At 38.8% G+C, this 17,981-nt stretch overlaps 1 protein-coding gene across 34 annotated transcripts in view; it reads right to left on the bottom strand.

Annotated features, from left to right (window-relative positions):
- The window catches only part of KMT2C (lysine methyltransferase 2C), a 271,671-nt gene that overhangs the window by 142,365 nt on the left and 111,325 nt on the right, over window positions 1-17,981 (bottom strand). For all 34 annotated transcript variants that reach the window (XM_082693396.1, XM_082693371.1, XM_082693402.1 and 31 more), the window contains 2 exons: window positions 16,601-16,749; window positions 14,800-14,909 (listed from right to left, as the gene is read on the bottom strand). In XM_082693396.1, coding sequence (XP_082549522.1) covers window positions 14,800-14,909; window positions 16,601-16,749 — 259 coding nt within the window. The remainder of the gene's footprint in view (window positions 1-14,799; window positions 14,910-16,600; window positions 16,750-17,981) is intronic.

Below are 17,981 nucleotides of genomic sequence, written 5' to 3'. Positions count from 1 at the left end.
AGGTTGAAGCTCCTCAATTACACAGTTAAATGGATTTCAAAATTTGAAAATTTCCTTCCTTGAGGTCCAAAAACTGTAACTGAACTGTAGTTGGAACTTAGAAAATATTTCCACATATCAAATTTATGTGAGAATGGAGATGCTCCTTTTTATTTTAAATTGTGATGGCATGAGAAAGCGTATCAAGCAGCTTGACATTATTTCTCATTCGAACAACATTAACTGTCGTAGAGTAACTCTGCCACTGCTAAATGATCAAACTGCTGCATGGTAGGGTAGCTCAGTACTTTCAGCTTCTTCTTCCTCTTCTTCTTCTTTTTTTTTTTTTAAACGATTTTATTTATTTATTTGAGAGAGAGAGAGAGAAAGAGTGAGCGCACACAAGCCGGGAGAGGCAGAGAGAGAAGCAGACTCCCCGCTGAGCAAGGAGCCCGATGCAGGACTTGATTCCAGGACCCTGGGATCATGACCTGAGTCAAAGGCAGAGGCTTAACCCACTGAGCCACCCAGGAGTCTCAGTACTTCCAGCTTCTATTTCTATCAAAAATTCCTAGAATTGAGAAGTTGATATCCACAAGAGCAAATGAAATTCACTACTAACACCATTAGTTTAAAAAGCCACACCAGATGAAATGTTTTCTGCAAAGTATGTGTTGATGAATAAATACAATGAATACACACAGGCTTTTAAACACCATTATGATTTAAGAAGCTTATAAACTTGTCCAACTAAATAAACCCTTTTTCAGGTCCATACTTATTTTACCAGTGTTAACACATCCTAGCAGATTCCACTTCAGGTTATATTGAATTAGTTTTTCTTCCACTTCTTTGAAAATATTTTGTCTGTAATTGTTTCCTGCAGACAATTTACAAAACCTAACTCTTCAGTGACTTCAAACTCAGCATTAACCTCTAGAATAAACAACTGAACTGTACAGCAATATCTATTGACATATTAACAGACGAGGAAAACCACTAGAAATCATTTGACTCACTTTTAAGATAACCATTGATATTGCACTTAATGTCCTCAACTTTTAAAACTACAAAGGCTAAGTTTATTTTCTGTGCACACATTTCTTTGACCACTGTAGTCAGACATGACTTAATTAATCATCTTGGATAAATGGCTTTCTATGCCTGGCTAACAGTAAGAAACTTAGTCTCATTTTCATTTTTCACTTTTGTAAAGAATTTCTGCTATGATGAGATAGACCGTTTTAGTTTACTACCTTTTTTCTGATCATTATCTTCCTGTGAGTTTGGAATAGTGTGATGAGTGCTCAGTCTGATAACCTTGGCATATATCGTATTCTTTTCACCAGCTGTAGTGTCCCAGCATAATAAATATAATGGTTTGCCATCTAATTTAGTCAGAACAGAATTTATTCCATTATGCCTCAAAAGCAGTACATGTGAAGCCCACTTTTCTCTTCTCTTTTTTTTAAGATGCTAAGTACGCACCAGTACTAAAAGAAATTAATAAGATGGTGGGACAATAACATGTGTCAATCAAACACCGATGAGTTGAAACTGTGGCACTGTGACTCACAGCATGCCCACAGCAGCGCAAAGCATGTGTGGTCTCTGCAGCAACAACTCAGTTCTGTCGATGTAACTCAAGAGAAGCCACAGGTAATATGCAAATTAATGAGTGTGGCTTTGTTTCCAATAAAACTTTATTTACAAACACAGAACTCCGAATTTCAGATGATTTTCATGTTTTATAAAAGACAGTCTTTGAATTTATTAACTATTTGAAAATGTAAAAACCGGGGCACCTGGGTGGCTCAGTCAGTTAAACGTCTGACTCTTTTGTTTGTTTTTTTAAGATTTTTATTTATTTGAGAGAGAGGGGAATAGAGAGTGATAGCAAGAGAGAGCACAAGCATGCGGGAGAGAGAGAAGCAGGTTCCCCACTGGGCAGGGAACCTGATGATGTGGAGCTTGATCTCAGGACCCTGGGATAATGACCCAAGCCAAAGGCAGATGCTTAACCGACTGAGCCACCCAGGTGCCCCAAGTGTCTGACTCTTAATCAAAGCTCAGATCTTGATCTCAAGGTCGTGATTAGGCTCCACACTGGAGGTAGAGCCTACCTAAATATAATAATAAATAAAAAGTAAAAACTATCTTGGCTTGTGAGCCTTATAAACACAGATGGTGGACTGGATTTGACCCACAGGCCATAATTTGCTAACCTGTGATGCAACCTTCAGCATCCCAAATGGAAGTCTACAGTATTAATGGTGCCTAAATCCTATTTTTGTCCCCCTAACTTTATAGACTACCAGAATCTCCTCTCAGTTTTCCAGCCTCTCAACTGGTCTTTTACCAACTGGATAAATACCTCAAGGGGAAAAGGAAAGTTAACATCAGGCTGACCTAAAGGCTTACTCCTTCCCTCTGGGCCCTCACTCCCTCAAGTCCGCATCTGTCTGACAGTCCTCTAATGCCTTTAAATATTTCTTTGAAAAAATATTTTATCCAACTCCTCCAGTTGTTCTCGGTGGGAGAGCTAATCTAATACAAGTTTCTCTGTTATACAGTAATTTCTGCTCTATCAGATATTGAAACTTATTAGAAAGCTACAGTAACCATGGTGGTGTGATATTATCACTAGGGCATATACATATGCAAATGAATTAAAACAGAGAGCTTAGGGACAATCCACACATACACTGAACATGTGCTAGATGACAGAAGTTATCTTTCAAATATGTGAAGGAAAAAAAGCGATTTCAAGAGATAATATACTAACAACTGGCTCCCCATATGTGAGAAAAGGACACTATTCTCCTATAGGACACAATGCATAAAAATAAAAAATACCTAAATGTTGGGGAAGAACTACAGAAATGAACTTCTGAAATACACTTTCAAGGACACATTAGAAACTACTGTAAGCATTTTAATTTTTCAAATAAATAATCAAAGTTCAAAATTCAAAACTTTCTAAGGGGTATAAAATGGAAAGTGGCCCTGTACAGGCCACACAGGAGAAATTCCATAAACCCAAAGTATTTTACCAGTTTTCTATGTAGCCTTCAAAAGATATTTTGTGTTTATGTAAGTCCCACACCAAAGGGGCTCTTCATTGTATCGAAGAATAACACTCAGCTTATCAGAAAGATAAACTCAGTTCTTTAAATCAAACTTAAAGCTAAAAAAAGTTTTTTTAAAGAAATTATGACTTTTACGGAGAAAAAAACAAGGCCAAGGTCATCTTCATCGAATGGGCCTTTCAAATTTTGTTTTTACCAAACAGCCTTATCAAACTCTCAATTAAAAAAAAAAAAAAAAAAAAAACAGAAATTTCTAGTTTCCTCTTAGCTCTACCCAACTTAATTCCTTAAAAAAAAAATTAAGGGGGCACCTGGGAGGCTCAGTCAGTTAAGCGTCTGCCTTCAGTGCAGGTCATGATCTCAAGGTCCTGGGATCAAGCCCCACAGTGGCCTCCCTGCTCAGTGGGGAGCCTGCTTCTCCCTCTGCCTTTGGCTCCCCCACTTGTGCTCTCTGTCAAATAAATAAATAAAATCTAAAAAAAAAAAATTTTTAAGAATCATTTTGCCAAGTTATAAGGAAATAAATACATCAGTTTTTAGGTGTAAGTATACCTAAAATCATTCTAAGTTCAAATCTTGGATTTTTTTTTTTTTTAGCTGTATACATACTTTGTACTTAATATTTTTTTTGTACTTAGTATTCTAACAAAATCATCCCCAATAGATCTTTGATGTCTTCCTTATAGCCTTGCATTTTAGTCTGATGAGATAATTTAATTTCTTAATATGCAAAATGAAGAAACCAGGTAGAGAGAGTAGCATGACTTGGTAAAGATGTCACAAGACTTTACCTAATAATGTCAGACGGAATAAGAAATCAAGGTTCCTGATTCTTACCCATTAAATATAATAATTGCGTTTTATTTAGAAAATATTTTTAGAAAATATTATAATACAGAAAACACACTTGAAAGCGTTGGCCATATGTCCTTAAATATATTAATACAGACTCAGCAATTCCTAGTAAACTCCCTGTAACTTTTATGCTATGTCACATCCATCTGGGGACTCCTTCATCTAAACATTGACCAGAGGGTCCAATCTTGTACCTTCTTTTCTTCTCTTGTTTAGCAGTTTGCTTTACTGTCACTACTAGTTAGAAAAACTACCTACAATCCCAGCCCTGACGTTTAGTCCCAAAGATGTTTCGCGGAGTTTAAGGCTCGGCCTAGTCAAAACAAAACTCCTGATTCTCCCACATTCTCAGGCTTGAAACTAGAGACATTTGCAACTCCTCTTTCATCAAATATAACTCGCTCTATCCCAACAACATTCGGTCTTTACATTTCACACAGTATACCTAAAATCAGAAACTTACATTCGTTGACCTTAAATTACAACAGTAATCCTAAACATTTTTGTGTTCAAGTAAACCCCTCCAATTTAACTACAAAAGGCTAGGGGGTAAGATCTGCTAAACTTGCTCTTCTTCTTTAAAAACTTCATAAATGAGATTCTTCAACTTGGCATGCCAAAGTAAGGATATTTTCCATTCCCATCTCCCATTAATTCCTCACTCTACCTATTTATTCTCCAGTCATTTTCATATATGTGACATTCTTCCAGAATCCACATGTCCTAAACTCTGCTCAAGACGACCAGGAAGCGCCCTGGTGGCTCAGTCGGTCAAGCATTTGACTTCAGCTCAGGTCATGATCTCAGGATCCTGGGATCAAGCGTCAGGCTCCCAGCTCAGCGGGGATCTGCTTCCCCCTTTCCGTCCGTCCCTGCCCTCTGCTCATGCTTCCTCTCTCTCTCAAATAAATAAGATCTTGGGGAAAAAAACAAAAACTAAAAAAGACGACCTTCTGTCTAAATTCTACTGGGTAAACTTAACCCATCCTCCAAGCAGTACCATTTTAATCTTTCCTCCTTTTAAAATATTTTCAGGTTCCCTCAGTCAAAAATGTCTCCAGGAATAGACACTGTCAGTTAACTATGAAACAACTATTCCATCTTCTTCCTTCCTAAGGGTCTCTTTTGTTCAGATATCCACTCCCCCTTAAGCAGCAGTTTATTTCAGAGGAAACGGCACCATCCATGGTCCCAAAGGAAAATCATGGTTTAATCAAATGGTGGTTATCCCAACTTACTGATTATTGCTTTAAGATGAAAACATAGGAGTAAACTAACTAATGAAATATTAGAAGATATCTGCTAGAGTAGAGGGAACCATATAAAAGGGGTTTTCCTTAATTAAAATAATAATTAAGAAAGGGGGGGGTCCCACGCCCCAACCGCCAAGCTCTGAATGTTATCATGAATGTATGATACAGAACATTCCTGCCCACTCTCTTTGGACTATGAAAAGAACTGGACCATGGAAGAATCTAATATACTGTGGATACACAATGCAAAGATAGTAAGAACCTAGCAAATTGGCATCACAATGTCACTGAACTTACCCATGACCCTAAGTCTTGACTTCCTACTGTGAAAAAACCAGCACCCAACAAGGTAGAATTCACAAAGCCTGGCATCCAAATAAAAACTACCAGGTACAAAAAGAAGCAAAACCTCATAGTCTAACTGAAAATGATCAATCAAAATCAATCAATCAGAACTAACCCAGATGTTAAAATTATAAGATGCCATTAGGGCACCTGGGTGGCTCAGTAGGTTAAAGCCTCTGTCTTTGACTCAGGTCATGATCTCAGGGTGCTGGGATCCAGCCCTGCATTGGGCTCTCTGCTCAGCAGGAAGCCTGCTTCTCCCTCTTTCTGGCTGCCTCTATGCCTACCTGTGATTGATCTCTCTCTCTCTCTCTCTGTCAAATAAATAAATAAATCTTAAAAAATAAATAAATAAAATAGTTCTATACATGTATTCAGTATGTTCAAAAAGCTAAAGAGAGATATAGAAGATATAAAAAGACTCAAATCAAACTTAAGATAAAAATAACATCTGATGTGAAAATTACATTGGATATGATTAACAGATCAGAAATTACAGAAGAAAAGATTAGTGAAATTGATGGGAAAAACCCAGAACTAAAATGAAACATAAGAGGAAAAAATTTATTTTTTTAAAATGGGGGAAAAGCGGGGGTGTGGAGGGGAGATGGGCATTAGTAAGCAATGGGAAAACTTCAAATGGCCTAATATTAAGGTAACTGGAGTCCCCAAGAGAAGGAAGATGGGGTAACAGAAGAAATATTTGAAGAAATAATTGGCAAAAACTTTTTAACCATAATGAGAACTATTAACTCACAGATTCAAGAAATTCAACAAGCTGTTGCCAACCACAAGAAACATTACACAAAGACATAACATAATCAAATTTTCCAAAACTGGTGACACAATATTAAGAGTACACAGATAAAAAGACATTTACAGAGGAACAAAGATAAGGATAATACCATAGCTGGTAAGAAACAGTGCAAGAGAGAAGACTGTGGCAAGGCATCTTTAAAATCTTTAAAGTAATGGGGGAGAGGAGTCAACTAGAATTCTGTACCTGCCGAAAACACATTTCAGATATGAAGGTAAGATAAAAGCACTTTGGAATACAACTATTGAAGGACTCCATCACCTACAGTCCTGCACTGCAAGAAATGTTAAAGGATGTCTTCAGACACAAAGAGAATGATAGCAGGCGAAAATATGAAGCTACACAAAGCAATGGAGAACATCAGAACTGGTAACAAAAGTGACTCTATTTATAATTTTTTTTTTTTACTACTTAAGTCTCTTTCAGACATATCTGACAACTTAATCAAAATAACATTATCTTAGGGGCACCTGGGTGGCTCAGTAGGTTAAAGCCTCTGCCTTCGGCTCAGGTCATGGTCCCGGGGTCCTGGGATCGAGCCCCGCATCGGGCTCTCTGCTCAGCAGGGAGCCTGCTTCCTCCCCTCTCTGACTGCCTGCCTCTCTGCCTACTTGTGATCTCTGTTTGTCAAATAAATAAATAAAATCTTAAAAAAAAAAAAAAAAACATTATCTTGGGTGCCTGGGTGGTGCAGTCAGTTACGCATCCACTCAGCTCAGGTTGTGATCTCAGAGTCATGAGCTCAAGCCCCATGTCAGGCTCTAGGCTCAGTGCTGTCTGCTTGAGACTTTCTCTTCCTCTCCTTCCACCCCTCCCCATCATGTGCTTGTGCTCTCTCTCTCTCTCAAATAAATAAAAATCTTTCAAAAAAATAACAATATCTTATGGCATTTATAACACATGTAAAAGCTGAATACATGACAGCAACAGCACAAATCCCAGGAGAGGAAAAATGGAAGGCAACAAAAGCACATTTTCATTATATATGAAGTTATAATATCACTGGAAGGTAGACTGTAATAATAAAAGATGTATACTATAAATCCTAAAGCAACCAATAAAATGACAAAACAGTCCAAAAAGGAAATAAGATGGAATCATTAAAAAAATTCAATCCAAAAGAGAATGCAGGGAAAGGAAACAAAGAACAGACAGAAACAAAAAGGATTTTTTGAAAAAAGGGAAACTTAATCACATTAAATGTACATGTCCTAAACACTCCCATTACAAAAGCAGAAACTGCCAGGTTAGATTTTAAAAAAGCAAAACCACTGTCTGCAAAAAAAAAAAAAAAAAAACATACACTAAATAGAAAGACACGAAGAGTTAAAATAAAAGGAGGGACTAAGATATACCATGCTTACACTAGTCAAAAGAAAGCTGCCACGGATACATTAATACAGAGAAAGCAGAGTTCAGAAGTAAACACAGGATTTTTCCGTTAGAGTCAAAAGTATCCTTACAAGTATCTTTCCTCTGATCGAAGTTACCAAGTTCTATATAACCACTAGAGCACTTATCACAGACTCCCTATGATAGGGACTATTCAGTGTGTACCTACTGCAGTCCTGAGGACAGAAATGTTACAGTTGCTACACAATACAATTTTAGTTCGGTTGCAGCAGGCCTCAGACTACTCTCTTTAGAAGGCCTGTCTACACAGCTGGTCCCCAGGAACATGAATTTTGGGAGGGTTGCCATGGCTCCCTCAGCGATAAGAATTTACTGTGCCTATCCTATCTGTGCAAACATGACCTTCCTTCTGGTATGCGCTAGGCAAAGGGTGCCTGTGTGATCAGCCACCAGCAAAGACCTTGAGCTTCTCATGTTGCTGCATTTTCACTGCAAAGAGAAGAGGGTGCTCTGGGCAACCCCTCGCGGGAGGCTGAGCACCTAAGGAAGGCTATACATGAATTCCTCCAGACCCCGTCAGTATTTTTTCTCCACTGAGATTCTTCCATTATATATCCTCACCGTATCACGGCAGTAAATCTTAGCCACAATTACAACTTCACGGTGAGCGCCATTCGTCTGTCTAGTGAGTCTCCAACGTGAAGGCATTCTCAAGGACCCCCACAGACACAAAATTCAGATCTGTGAATGCTTGCCCCTCCTCTTAAAAAACTATAGGGTAAAATGAAGAATATATAACTTGATGGTTTCTTTACACTTACATTACTAGGATTATATAAAAAAATAACAGTATTGGATATCATTGTTGATAAAACGGGTGCCTGCGAATCACCTCACAGTGATAACGTGGTGTGAGAGTGAAATCTTCCTACAGAAACTGACTCCCAGCTGCTCACAGGACATGTACGGAGAGATTTTCTCCATATTCTGTTTAAAAAAATTTTTTTTAACAAAATTACATTTACATTACATTGCTTATCTACATTCTCAATGTATACTGCCACCCACCTTATGATAGAGAAGCTATTTTTGTTCTTTTGCAGTCTACAAAAAGAACCAAAAACATAAAAAACTTACAACTCTTCTCACAGAACTAGGCTGGTTTTCTGTACGACACCTGGCACAAAATCAGTATAATAAAATGAGATTTTAATATGGGGTTGTGGCAGGAGGTGGGTGGAAAAAACATAAAAAATTATCAATTCTAAGTAGGGAGATAATATAAGTAATTTTTAATGTTTTATTTATAGAGTAATAGCATGAGCAGAACTAGTCAAAGGAACAAAAATGCATGTTGGAGCTTCACTGGTAGTATTTTTGGGAGGGGGAGGCTCAGTGGGTTAAACCTCTGCCTTCAGCTCAGGTCACGGTCTTAAGGTCCTTGGACTGAGCCCCAAATCCAGCTCTCTGCTCAGCGGGGAGCCTACTTCCTCCTCCCTCTCTCTCTCTGCCTGCCTCTCTGACTACCTGTGATCTGTCAAAAAAAATAAATAATCTTAAAATATCTATCTATATATATATATATATCTTTTGGAGGGCAATGAGCAGAGTGCAGGAAAAAGTGCAGGGGGCTTCCAGTAAATAAATGACCATACATCTGTAGCATGCAGAATTAAACTACTCCATCAGTAATATCCAAATTATCCAGATCTCTAAGATGTTAGTAGCACCTCCAGGGCTCCAAAGAGGAAACACCATTACCTCTCCTGAAACACAGGTTCACAGTATAGCATATTCTTCAATCTAGAAAAAGATAAAGGTACCCCTGGGAAAACTGAAAACAATCTGAAGGAATTTCAGAAAAACTGAACAGTTTGATAAAGAATGACATTTAAAAACCGAGAAAATGATTAGGGACTCAGAGCTCAGCTCAGTCCCCGTCTGTCCTCCCCACCTTCTTCAATAAAATAATTCTGAAAGAAAATAAATAAAAACAAAATAAATTTTTAAATCTTTTTAATGTAAAGATTAAATATGTTAATTTTTAAATAGGAATAATAATATTAATTAAACCAGAATCTCTCAAGCTCAGCACTACAGGCTCTCTTTGCCATGGGAGGCTAGCCTGGACTCGGCTGGGTGCCCGGCAGCAACCACCAGGGGCCAGTAGCACTTCCCTCTCCACTCGGCTAACCCGCGCTCACCAGCAGATTTCATTCATGCAGACATTTATCCGATCAATGACTCGATTGTGTTCCAGGTGCTTTGCTAAGCACCAGAGATAAAACAATAAACTAGAACAGATCTCATCGATGGGCTCATGGTGCTTACATCCTAGTGGGGGCAACTGAAATTAATAACAGACTCACAGCAACACGGTCAATTTACAACTGCTGGGGAAGTGTCACAGAGCAGAGACACAGACTCCAGTGAGAATGTACAGTAAGGGTGCGGGCTCAAGCGCCTCTTATTAAGAGATGTGGACAATCAAGAGGTTTGCAGAGCACCACACCCTCCAAATGGCCTCTGTATCTTGTTCTCTGCATCTGACAAGTTTACTTCACTATCTGCTGGGAGTTAAAAACAAATGATTCTAACAAAAGTTAAGATTTAAACAGATGTAGTGCTTCCCTTCCAGAACTAGTTTTCAATCCCAACCAAAATTATCAAAATTCAGCCTAGTAAATTTTCACCTTCCATAATCAAAAAGTATTAATTTTTTTATTTTTAACAAATGGGTTTGAAGCATACTAAAACTTTTCAGAATATTTTAAAGAGAACACAAAATTCCATGTCCAAATGTTTTTGACAAACGTGAGAATTTTTGCTTTTACAAACTTTCATTGTTTGTAAAACACAATAAAATATCAAACAGAAATAGTTCCAGACATCCATTTTCAAAATGCTCAAGCCCCAGCACATCTCTTTTTGAAAAGTCATTACATTCTCAGTGCTGAAATGTCACATTTATCTTGAAGAGGCAGATGAAATGTTTATTTTCTTTGAGGTACTATCATAATACATTCAGCCACATGTCATCAAAATAAAGGTCAACAAATTTAGAACACCTGTCTTTTGGTAAAATAAAAATGTATTCCAAGTTCAATAGCACTTCTACATAGTTTGCCCTAGAGAACATTCTGAGAGAGCAGCGCAAGGATCTGCATTGTCACTGCCCATCACCCCACGTCACTTGAGCAGAACTGTAAAGCTTTACTCCACTGCAGAGGCTTCTTTTTTGACAATTATGTATTCATACACTTTTATAAAGTTAACTACATTAGTGATCTCTGTTAATACTCTGGCACTTTGGATCTTTCCTATAACTATGAGTGATTCATGAATAATGTCTGGTGCTATTCATTTAGGCTACAAATAATTACTGAGGAATGACCCAAACAGAAAAAGATCCTTGGCAACATCACTCTAGTAAGGAAGGGAAGAGAACACGATCATTAAGTGAACACGTACTATGTTAAATGGCAACAAAGACAAAGGAGAAAACCACAGAGCAGGGATGTTATTTGAGAATGAGACCCCTGAACCTTGCAACAGGGACCTGAGGAAAGCCCTCCCTGACAAGGCAACTCTTGAATAAACTCCTAGAGGACATGAGGGAACAAGCCATCATACATCCAAGAAGAATCTTCAACAGAGAGGGAACTGGAAGTGCCAAGGCCCCGAGGAAGATACATTGGGGGCATCTGAGGAAGATGAAGGAGGCTGCTATGGCTGAGGAAGCAGATGGGGCAGAGGACAGTGAGGGACGCCTCAGAAGTACTTGTGAGGGTGCGGAAGATCACGGACAGCCCCGTCAGGTAGTGAGTACTGGCTTTTTTTTCTCTTTCTCTGAATGAAACAGGAAATCTGTAGTGAAGTGTGTGGTAGGTAGAGGAGTGATATGACCTGACTTAATGCTATTCATTCATTTGTTCATTCATTCATTCATTCATTCATTCCTATCAGTATGGACTCGTGTGTACTTATTCTGTGAACAAAAACCCAATACTGTATTTTTTCGTGTGGCTCATATTATTTCAGCTCTTAGGAGCTCCTTCGGATTGGCTCCTGTGTTTTCAACAAGTCTTCCAGTTTTTGAGTACTTGCTTACTTTCCGGCACCTCGGGCTGCATTTTCCCGGTACCACGAACTACTTCTCAAGGAACCCGGTTCCTTTTATCGGCGAATAGTGGTTAGAAACCAAGATCTGAGCACCAGGTGTGCTCACTGCTAGCGGGGGTCACTCTGTCTAGGCCTTCACAGAGGACAGAACTAGGAATTAGACGTAACCACACTGCCTCATGCATACACACATCTACACATCTGTATTTCTGTATCTGTCTACATAAATATTAAGAACCATGAGTTTATACTGATGCTTCTGACTCCATTTCAACACCACAAAATTCATTTTGCCCTTTCCTTATTTGCAGCTCCTTTCTCCAACACAGAAAAACCTCGTTCTCATTATCAACCACGTATCTACTTATTTGTTCACTCACAGCATACACATAAAGTGGCTTCAGAACTGCAAACCCATACCCTTGCGAGGAACACAGGACTCACTGGACCACAGCGCGCATGCTGCGCTTCCTTCTTCGGCAATTCCGGCTCGCCTGCCAACATACTGTTTGCCAGTTACTCAGGTTGGCTCTTTTCTTCCCTATCCCCTTTGGTGTGAATTCTGGTATTCCTTTATGAACTCCCCCATGTCCTAGATAGTTGTAATTGCTTATTTAGGGGGCATGTGAAACATTTCTACGGCTCCAAGAGTCAGAGGAGCTGTACGAAGAGAGAGGTCCGCGAGTGTCTGGCACACCTCACCCAGGCTACATCATCCCGTTCCCACTTCCTTTCCACCTCTTTCCCACCCACCTGCCAGAGGTAACCAATTTCTTCAGTTTCCTGTTTATCCTTCCTGTATTTCTTTTCCAAAATGACCAGAGGCATGTGTATTTGCTTATATTTTATCCCTTCTTACATAAAAGGGTGCACATCATAAATGGTCTTTTACACTCTTCTTTCCCTTAAAAATACATGTTGGAACCGACTTCACATCATTTCAGAGAGACACTCCTCACGGTGTTTGTACACACACAATATGCCGCCGTATGAACCGCACCACAGTTTCTTCGACCATTCTATCATAGGTGCCACTTAAGCTGTTCCCAATATTTTCCAAGTTAAACCATGCTGCAATTATTAACTTGTAATAGCACAAGTATTTTGCATTACTAGAGGCATATTTTCAGGACAGAATCCTAGAAAGGTCAAAACATGTGGTTTTTAAGTACCATCAGATTATTCTCCAGAAGATTTATGTCAATTTGCATCCTATCAGAGCGCCTATTTCCCCACAGACTTAGCAACAAATGTGCTGTTATGGGTTTGAATTTCTGCCAGTGACACAAACTCTTCTGAGGGACAAGCAAGTGAGAAAAGTTCTAGCTAAGTCCTATGCCTATCTGATAATGGAGAAAAACCGAAAAGACAAAAACAAAAAAAAACAAACAAAAACAAACAAAACCAACTGTAGAAATGGCAACAGACTACTGACGCTACCCTAAGTCTGGACTGATTTAACCGCGTGAAGATGTGAAGGTCTGATGATGCAGCACCAGCCCCCTGGGGACCCCACGCGGTCCGCGCAGCCTCCTCCAGCTGCATCCCACCCTCCCGCCCACTCCATGCTCCTGGCTCCATAAAGCGACCCCACTGAGGGCCTCCCATGGCCCTTGATTCCTCCGCCAGCAACAGGGCACAGACTTCATCTCTAAATTCCATTTAAATCTTTATCAGAAGTATCTAAGACACAAAGATGGCATCTTTTATCCAAGAAGGACAGGGGGAAGCAAGCTTCTAACGACTGTCTTAGCAAACAGAGCTAGGATACGTGTATACATACTGACTCACACGTACACACATCTGTATTTCTGCATCTGTATAAATATTAAAAACCAGTTTACACCGATTCTTCCAATTTCAATCCAACACCACAAAGTTCATTTTAGCCTTTGTTCATTGACTTTCCTATAATATTTTTCACTTCCACAAAATAATCCAACACTACTTCTGAAGTAGTCTGTGACAAAAAGAGTGCCCACTGTTCTGTCACAGTCTTGATCTGGCCATCTAAGCTTGTTCAGACTGCAGAACTTACTATTCTGCACTATACTGTTCACAATTTGATGACATAAGCATTTCAGTGTACTGTCACATTTCTAAAACAAGCACTCTAATTTGACTAAGCTTCAGGTGGGAGTTCCTCATCCATGTAATTTAGGTCATTTTAATAATCTGAGTAAAGCTAATATTATACTAATTGAATAATTAATTGAATCTAAGTCCCTGTCTCAACGACACTTTTGAGAGTTTTACCTGTACCCTATCTGTTAAAGCCCACGTAATTTCTACTATCAAAATTTCATTTTTAACATTCCTTTGGGAAGGCTGCTTCACTTCTCCCAAATTTAACTGTCAAAAGTCCAAGAGAATCTGTGGGCAGCAAAGCAATTTCACTTCACAAGGTTTGTTTCCTTTATAGATGGACGGTAACCGTTGCATTTATTGCGCTCATTTCAAAATCCCGTGAAAATCGCAGTGAAAACTTGAAAAGACAGTAGACTGTGTACATGATACTACTTTGGGATGAGGCCAAAAAGATGAATTGAACTGCCAACTTGACTGTAAAGAACTTTCTGGATCAATTTTTAAAATAGCAAACAGAGCTAATGCATATCGTGGACTAAAGACCTGTCAAATGTTGTCTCTTCATGTTACGTCTTCATCGAATTGTTCTCTCTTAAAGAGTAACCACATAAACATAAATACAGTTAGGAATTCTCATTTCTAAGATTTTTAATTTCTGATTTAAATGTAAAATATTTTTTAAAATGTAAAATATTTGTTAGGATTAACATTAACTGCACAGCTTAAATATTCTAGTGGTGTGCACAAACTACTCTTGATAGAAAATTAAAAATTCCTATTTTAAGGGTTTTTTACATTAATCATTTAATAAACCATTCTTGCCAAGTGCACCTTCATGTTGGCTAGAGTAAACATTACAAAACTGTGGCTTAATTAAATATTTGTTACTTCTACTTACTTCTGTGCTCCCTGAGACAACAGCTTTGTCCACGTTCACTAGCGACAGTTCCTCCGTCTGGCACACCCCCAGTGACCACTCCACACAACGGTGATGAGCCCAACAAGTGCCTAAAATGGTTGAAGTGAAAAGAAGCAAATGAATACACACGGAGCATATTAATGCTAATAAGACGTAAACCCCCCAAACCAACCCTGACATACCGACACACACAGGCACCCTGTATCTGTGAGCACACTAAAGCAGTCAGCCCTTCCCAAATATTATCACCTAGGAACTTGTTAGAAATGCAAACTATTGTGGGGTGCCTGGGTGGCTCAGTAGGTTTAGTCTCTGCCTTCGGCTGGGGTCATAATCCCAGGGTCCTGAGATCAAGCCCCTCATCGGGCGCTCTGCACAGCAGGGAGCCTGGTTCCTCTACTCTCTCTGCCCGCCTCTGCCTACTTTGATCTACTTGTGATTTCTCTCTCTCTCTGTGTCAAATAAATAAATAAATAAATACCTTTAAAAAAAGAAAGAAAGAAAAGAAAACAAAGAAATGCAAAATACTGGAGCACCTGGGTGGTTCAGTTGGTTAAGTATCCGACTCTTGATTTTGGCTCAAGTCATGATCTTAAAGTCCTAGGATGGAGCCCCGCATCAGGTTGTGTGCTCAGCAGGGAGTGTGCATTAAGATTCTCTCTCTCCCTCTTCTTCTGTCCCTCCCCCCACTCTCTCTATCAAATAAATAAATAAATCTTTTTTAAAAACTTTTAAAAAAGGAAGTGCAAAATATCATATCAGAACCAAGACCCAGTGAATCCAAAACCTCTTGCAGTGGTGCCAGAAATCTGTGTTTTAACAAGACCTCTAGGTGACTCTGATGCACACAAGTTGGAAGGAGTGATTGTTTCAACAAAAAATGAGTTCTTAGTCATTTTATTTAAATATTACTGTAAGATATTTTATTTGGTATCTTTGCATAAAATATAAAGGACGTTATATAACACTTTATGACAAAGAGAATGGATGGCAAATAAGCTACACATTTACCTCCATTCTGCTTCATCCCACACCAACAGCCCACATCAATCACTGAAAACAGGTCAGTCTTTAAATGCTCTATCACACAACACTTGAACCATTATCAATCAATATGCAGTTCAACTGAAATTAACTCAAAATCCCAAAAGAACCATATCCTGAGTACGGGTTACTATACTGTTATAATAAGATGCCCACATGGCTAACATCTATTGTCTTTCATCCTGCATTAAATAGACCCAGACACCCAACTTCCCCAACTTCTCACAGTTCCTTTTAAAATTTTCTTTCCTCGGGGCACCTGGGTGGCTCACTGGGTTAAAGCCTCTGCCTTTGGCTTAGGTCACGATTCCAGGGTCCTGGGATCAAGCCCCATGTTGGGCTCTCTGCTCGGCGGGGAGACTGCTTCCCTCTCTCTCTCTCTGCCTGCCTCTCTGCCTACTTGTGATCTCTGTCAGATAAATAAATAAAATCTTTTAAAAAAATTTTCTTTCCTCAATTATCAGATCTCCATGGCCCTGCTGTCCACATAGGAATAAATACAAAGATTTATGAGTATCTAGCCCAGCACTGGCCCAGTGCAGATGCTAAATAAATTAGATACACATAATTAGACAATTTACTTTACCTAAGGAAGCTTACTTAAACAATGACATTTTTTACAATGTGATTGTAATTATTTCTAGATGAAAGGTTATTTACTATTAAGTTGATAATTCACTAATATTAAAATGTCTACAGAATCAAGAGACAGTTATCACTGAAGACCAGCTCCCACCTGTAGGATCAAATAAGGCTTGGATATCGAGAGCATCTGGAAGGCCAACCAGACTGAGTTCATCCCACAATTTACCAGCCTGATCATCTGAAGCGGTCTGCGTGCTTACACTTACACAAGATACGATATTCTGCAGAGAAGATCGTTCTCTGGAAAAATAAAACAAAAGAGATGTGAAAGTGGTAACAAATAGATAATTATTTTGTTTACAACAACTTTAATATAAACATATTACCAAATCAATTTTAATTAGGCATAAACTGACATAAAACAATTTTTAGAGTACAACTGTTATTATTCATAGTGTAATATAAAACTGGGTTCTGTATTTGATCATGTAAGAAGCAACTAAAAAAAAAAGTATCCGAATCCATAAGGAAGTGTTAAAAATTACAGTTACAAGTTTATTTTGCCAGTTTATAATTTTTTTAAATGACACTCTAATATTCTAATCAGGAACTGTATTTTATCACATAAAATAAATATTCCCTTCAGCCTCACTTAAATGCTCACGAAACCTAACTCCATCAGAAATTGTGATTTGCTTTATCGTGAGGGCGAGCACAACAGAGCTGGCAGTTCATGTCATGCAGAGAAAGGTCACCTCTCGGGAATGAGAACCCACTACCCAGTGTGAAGAGGGAGGTGGCGGGAGCTCTCTTCCAGGTGCCTCCGCATGACAGCTGGTCTGTGGCTGATGGCGCAAGTGCTCTCTAGTAAGGAACACTTCACCTCGCAAGTCAGAAGTAAAATGCAAAAACCAAACAGCTACTAGTGGCAGTAGCGTGGGGAATAAGGAAGATAACGTACCGCAAAAACAGCGGACAGGAATGAACACTGGGGAAAGCATACAACACAAGGGCTACCTCCGACTTCCAAAGCCTTCAAACTTCAGCTATTAATTGAGATCAATAAGTAAACAATGACTACTATTGTCTTTAAACAGTAAATATGGGAACTCAGGTGACTGGAACTAAAACTCTAATCTTCTCCTGGTATCACAGTATTTAACCTGATCCTAATTCTGGATTACGGCACTGCTGGATACAGATCGTAACTCACTGCACTTCTGTAAGCTGGGTACTTATCATGACTCCTATTAAGAGAAAAGCAGCACAATGACCAAGGTACTAAACTTTTTTATACCTGGAATCACTGAAAGAAAAAAAGTATTAACACATTTCAGTAAGTACATTTAAATATCAGACCATATAAAAGTAACCAGTATTTTGTTCAGCATTAGAAATGCATAGACTCACTTTTTTAAAAAGGTTAGCATGCTGTTCTAACTTTAAATTCTCATTTTTATAAATGCCCCCAGTCGAGTGAGAACAAACTCTTTCCTATAAATGCCTCCATTCCTACAAATATTCTTATTAGA

This window comes from Mustela nivalis (assembly GCF_964662115.1).
Source record: "Mustela nivalis genome assembly, chromosome: 12".
In the NCBI taxonomy this organism is placed as follows: Eukaryota; Metazoa; Chordata; class Mammalia; order Carnivora; family Mustelidae; genus Mustela; species Mustela nivalis.
Note: the sequence above shows the minus strand (reverse complement) of the source record. Positions and strands in the feature narration are given on the sequence as shown.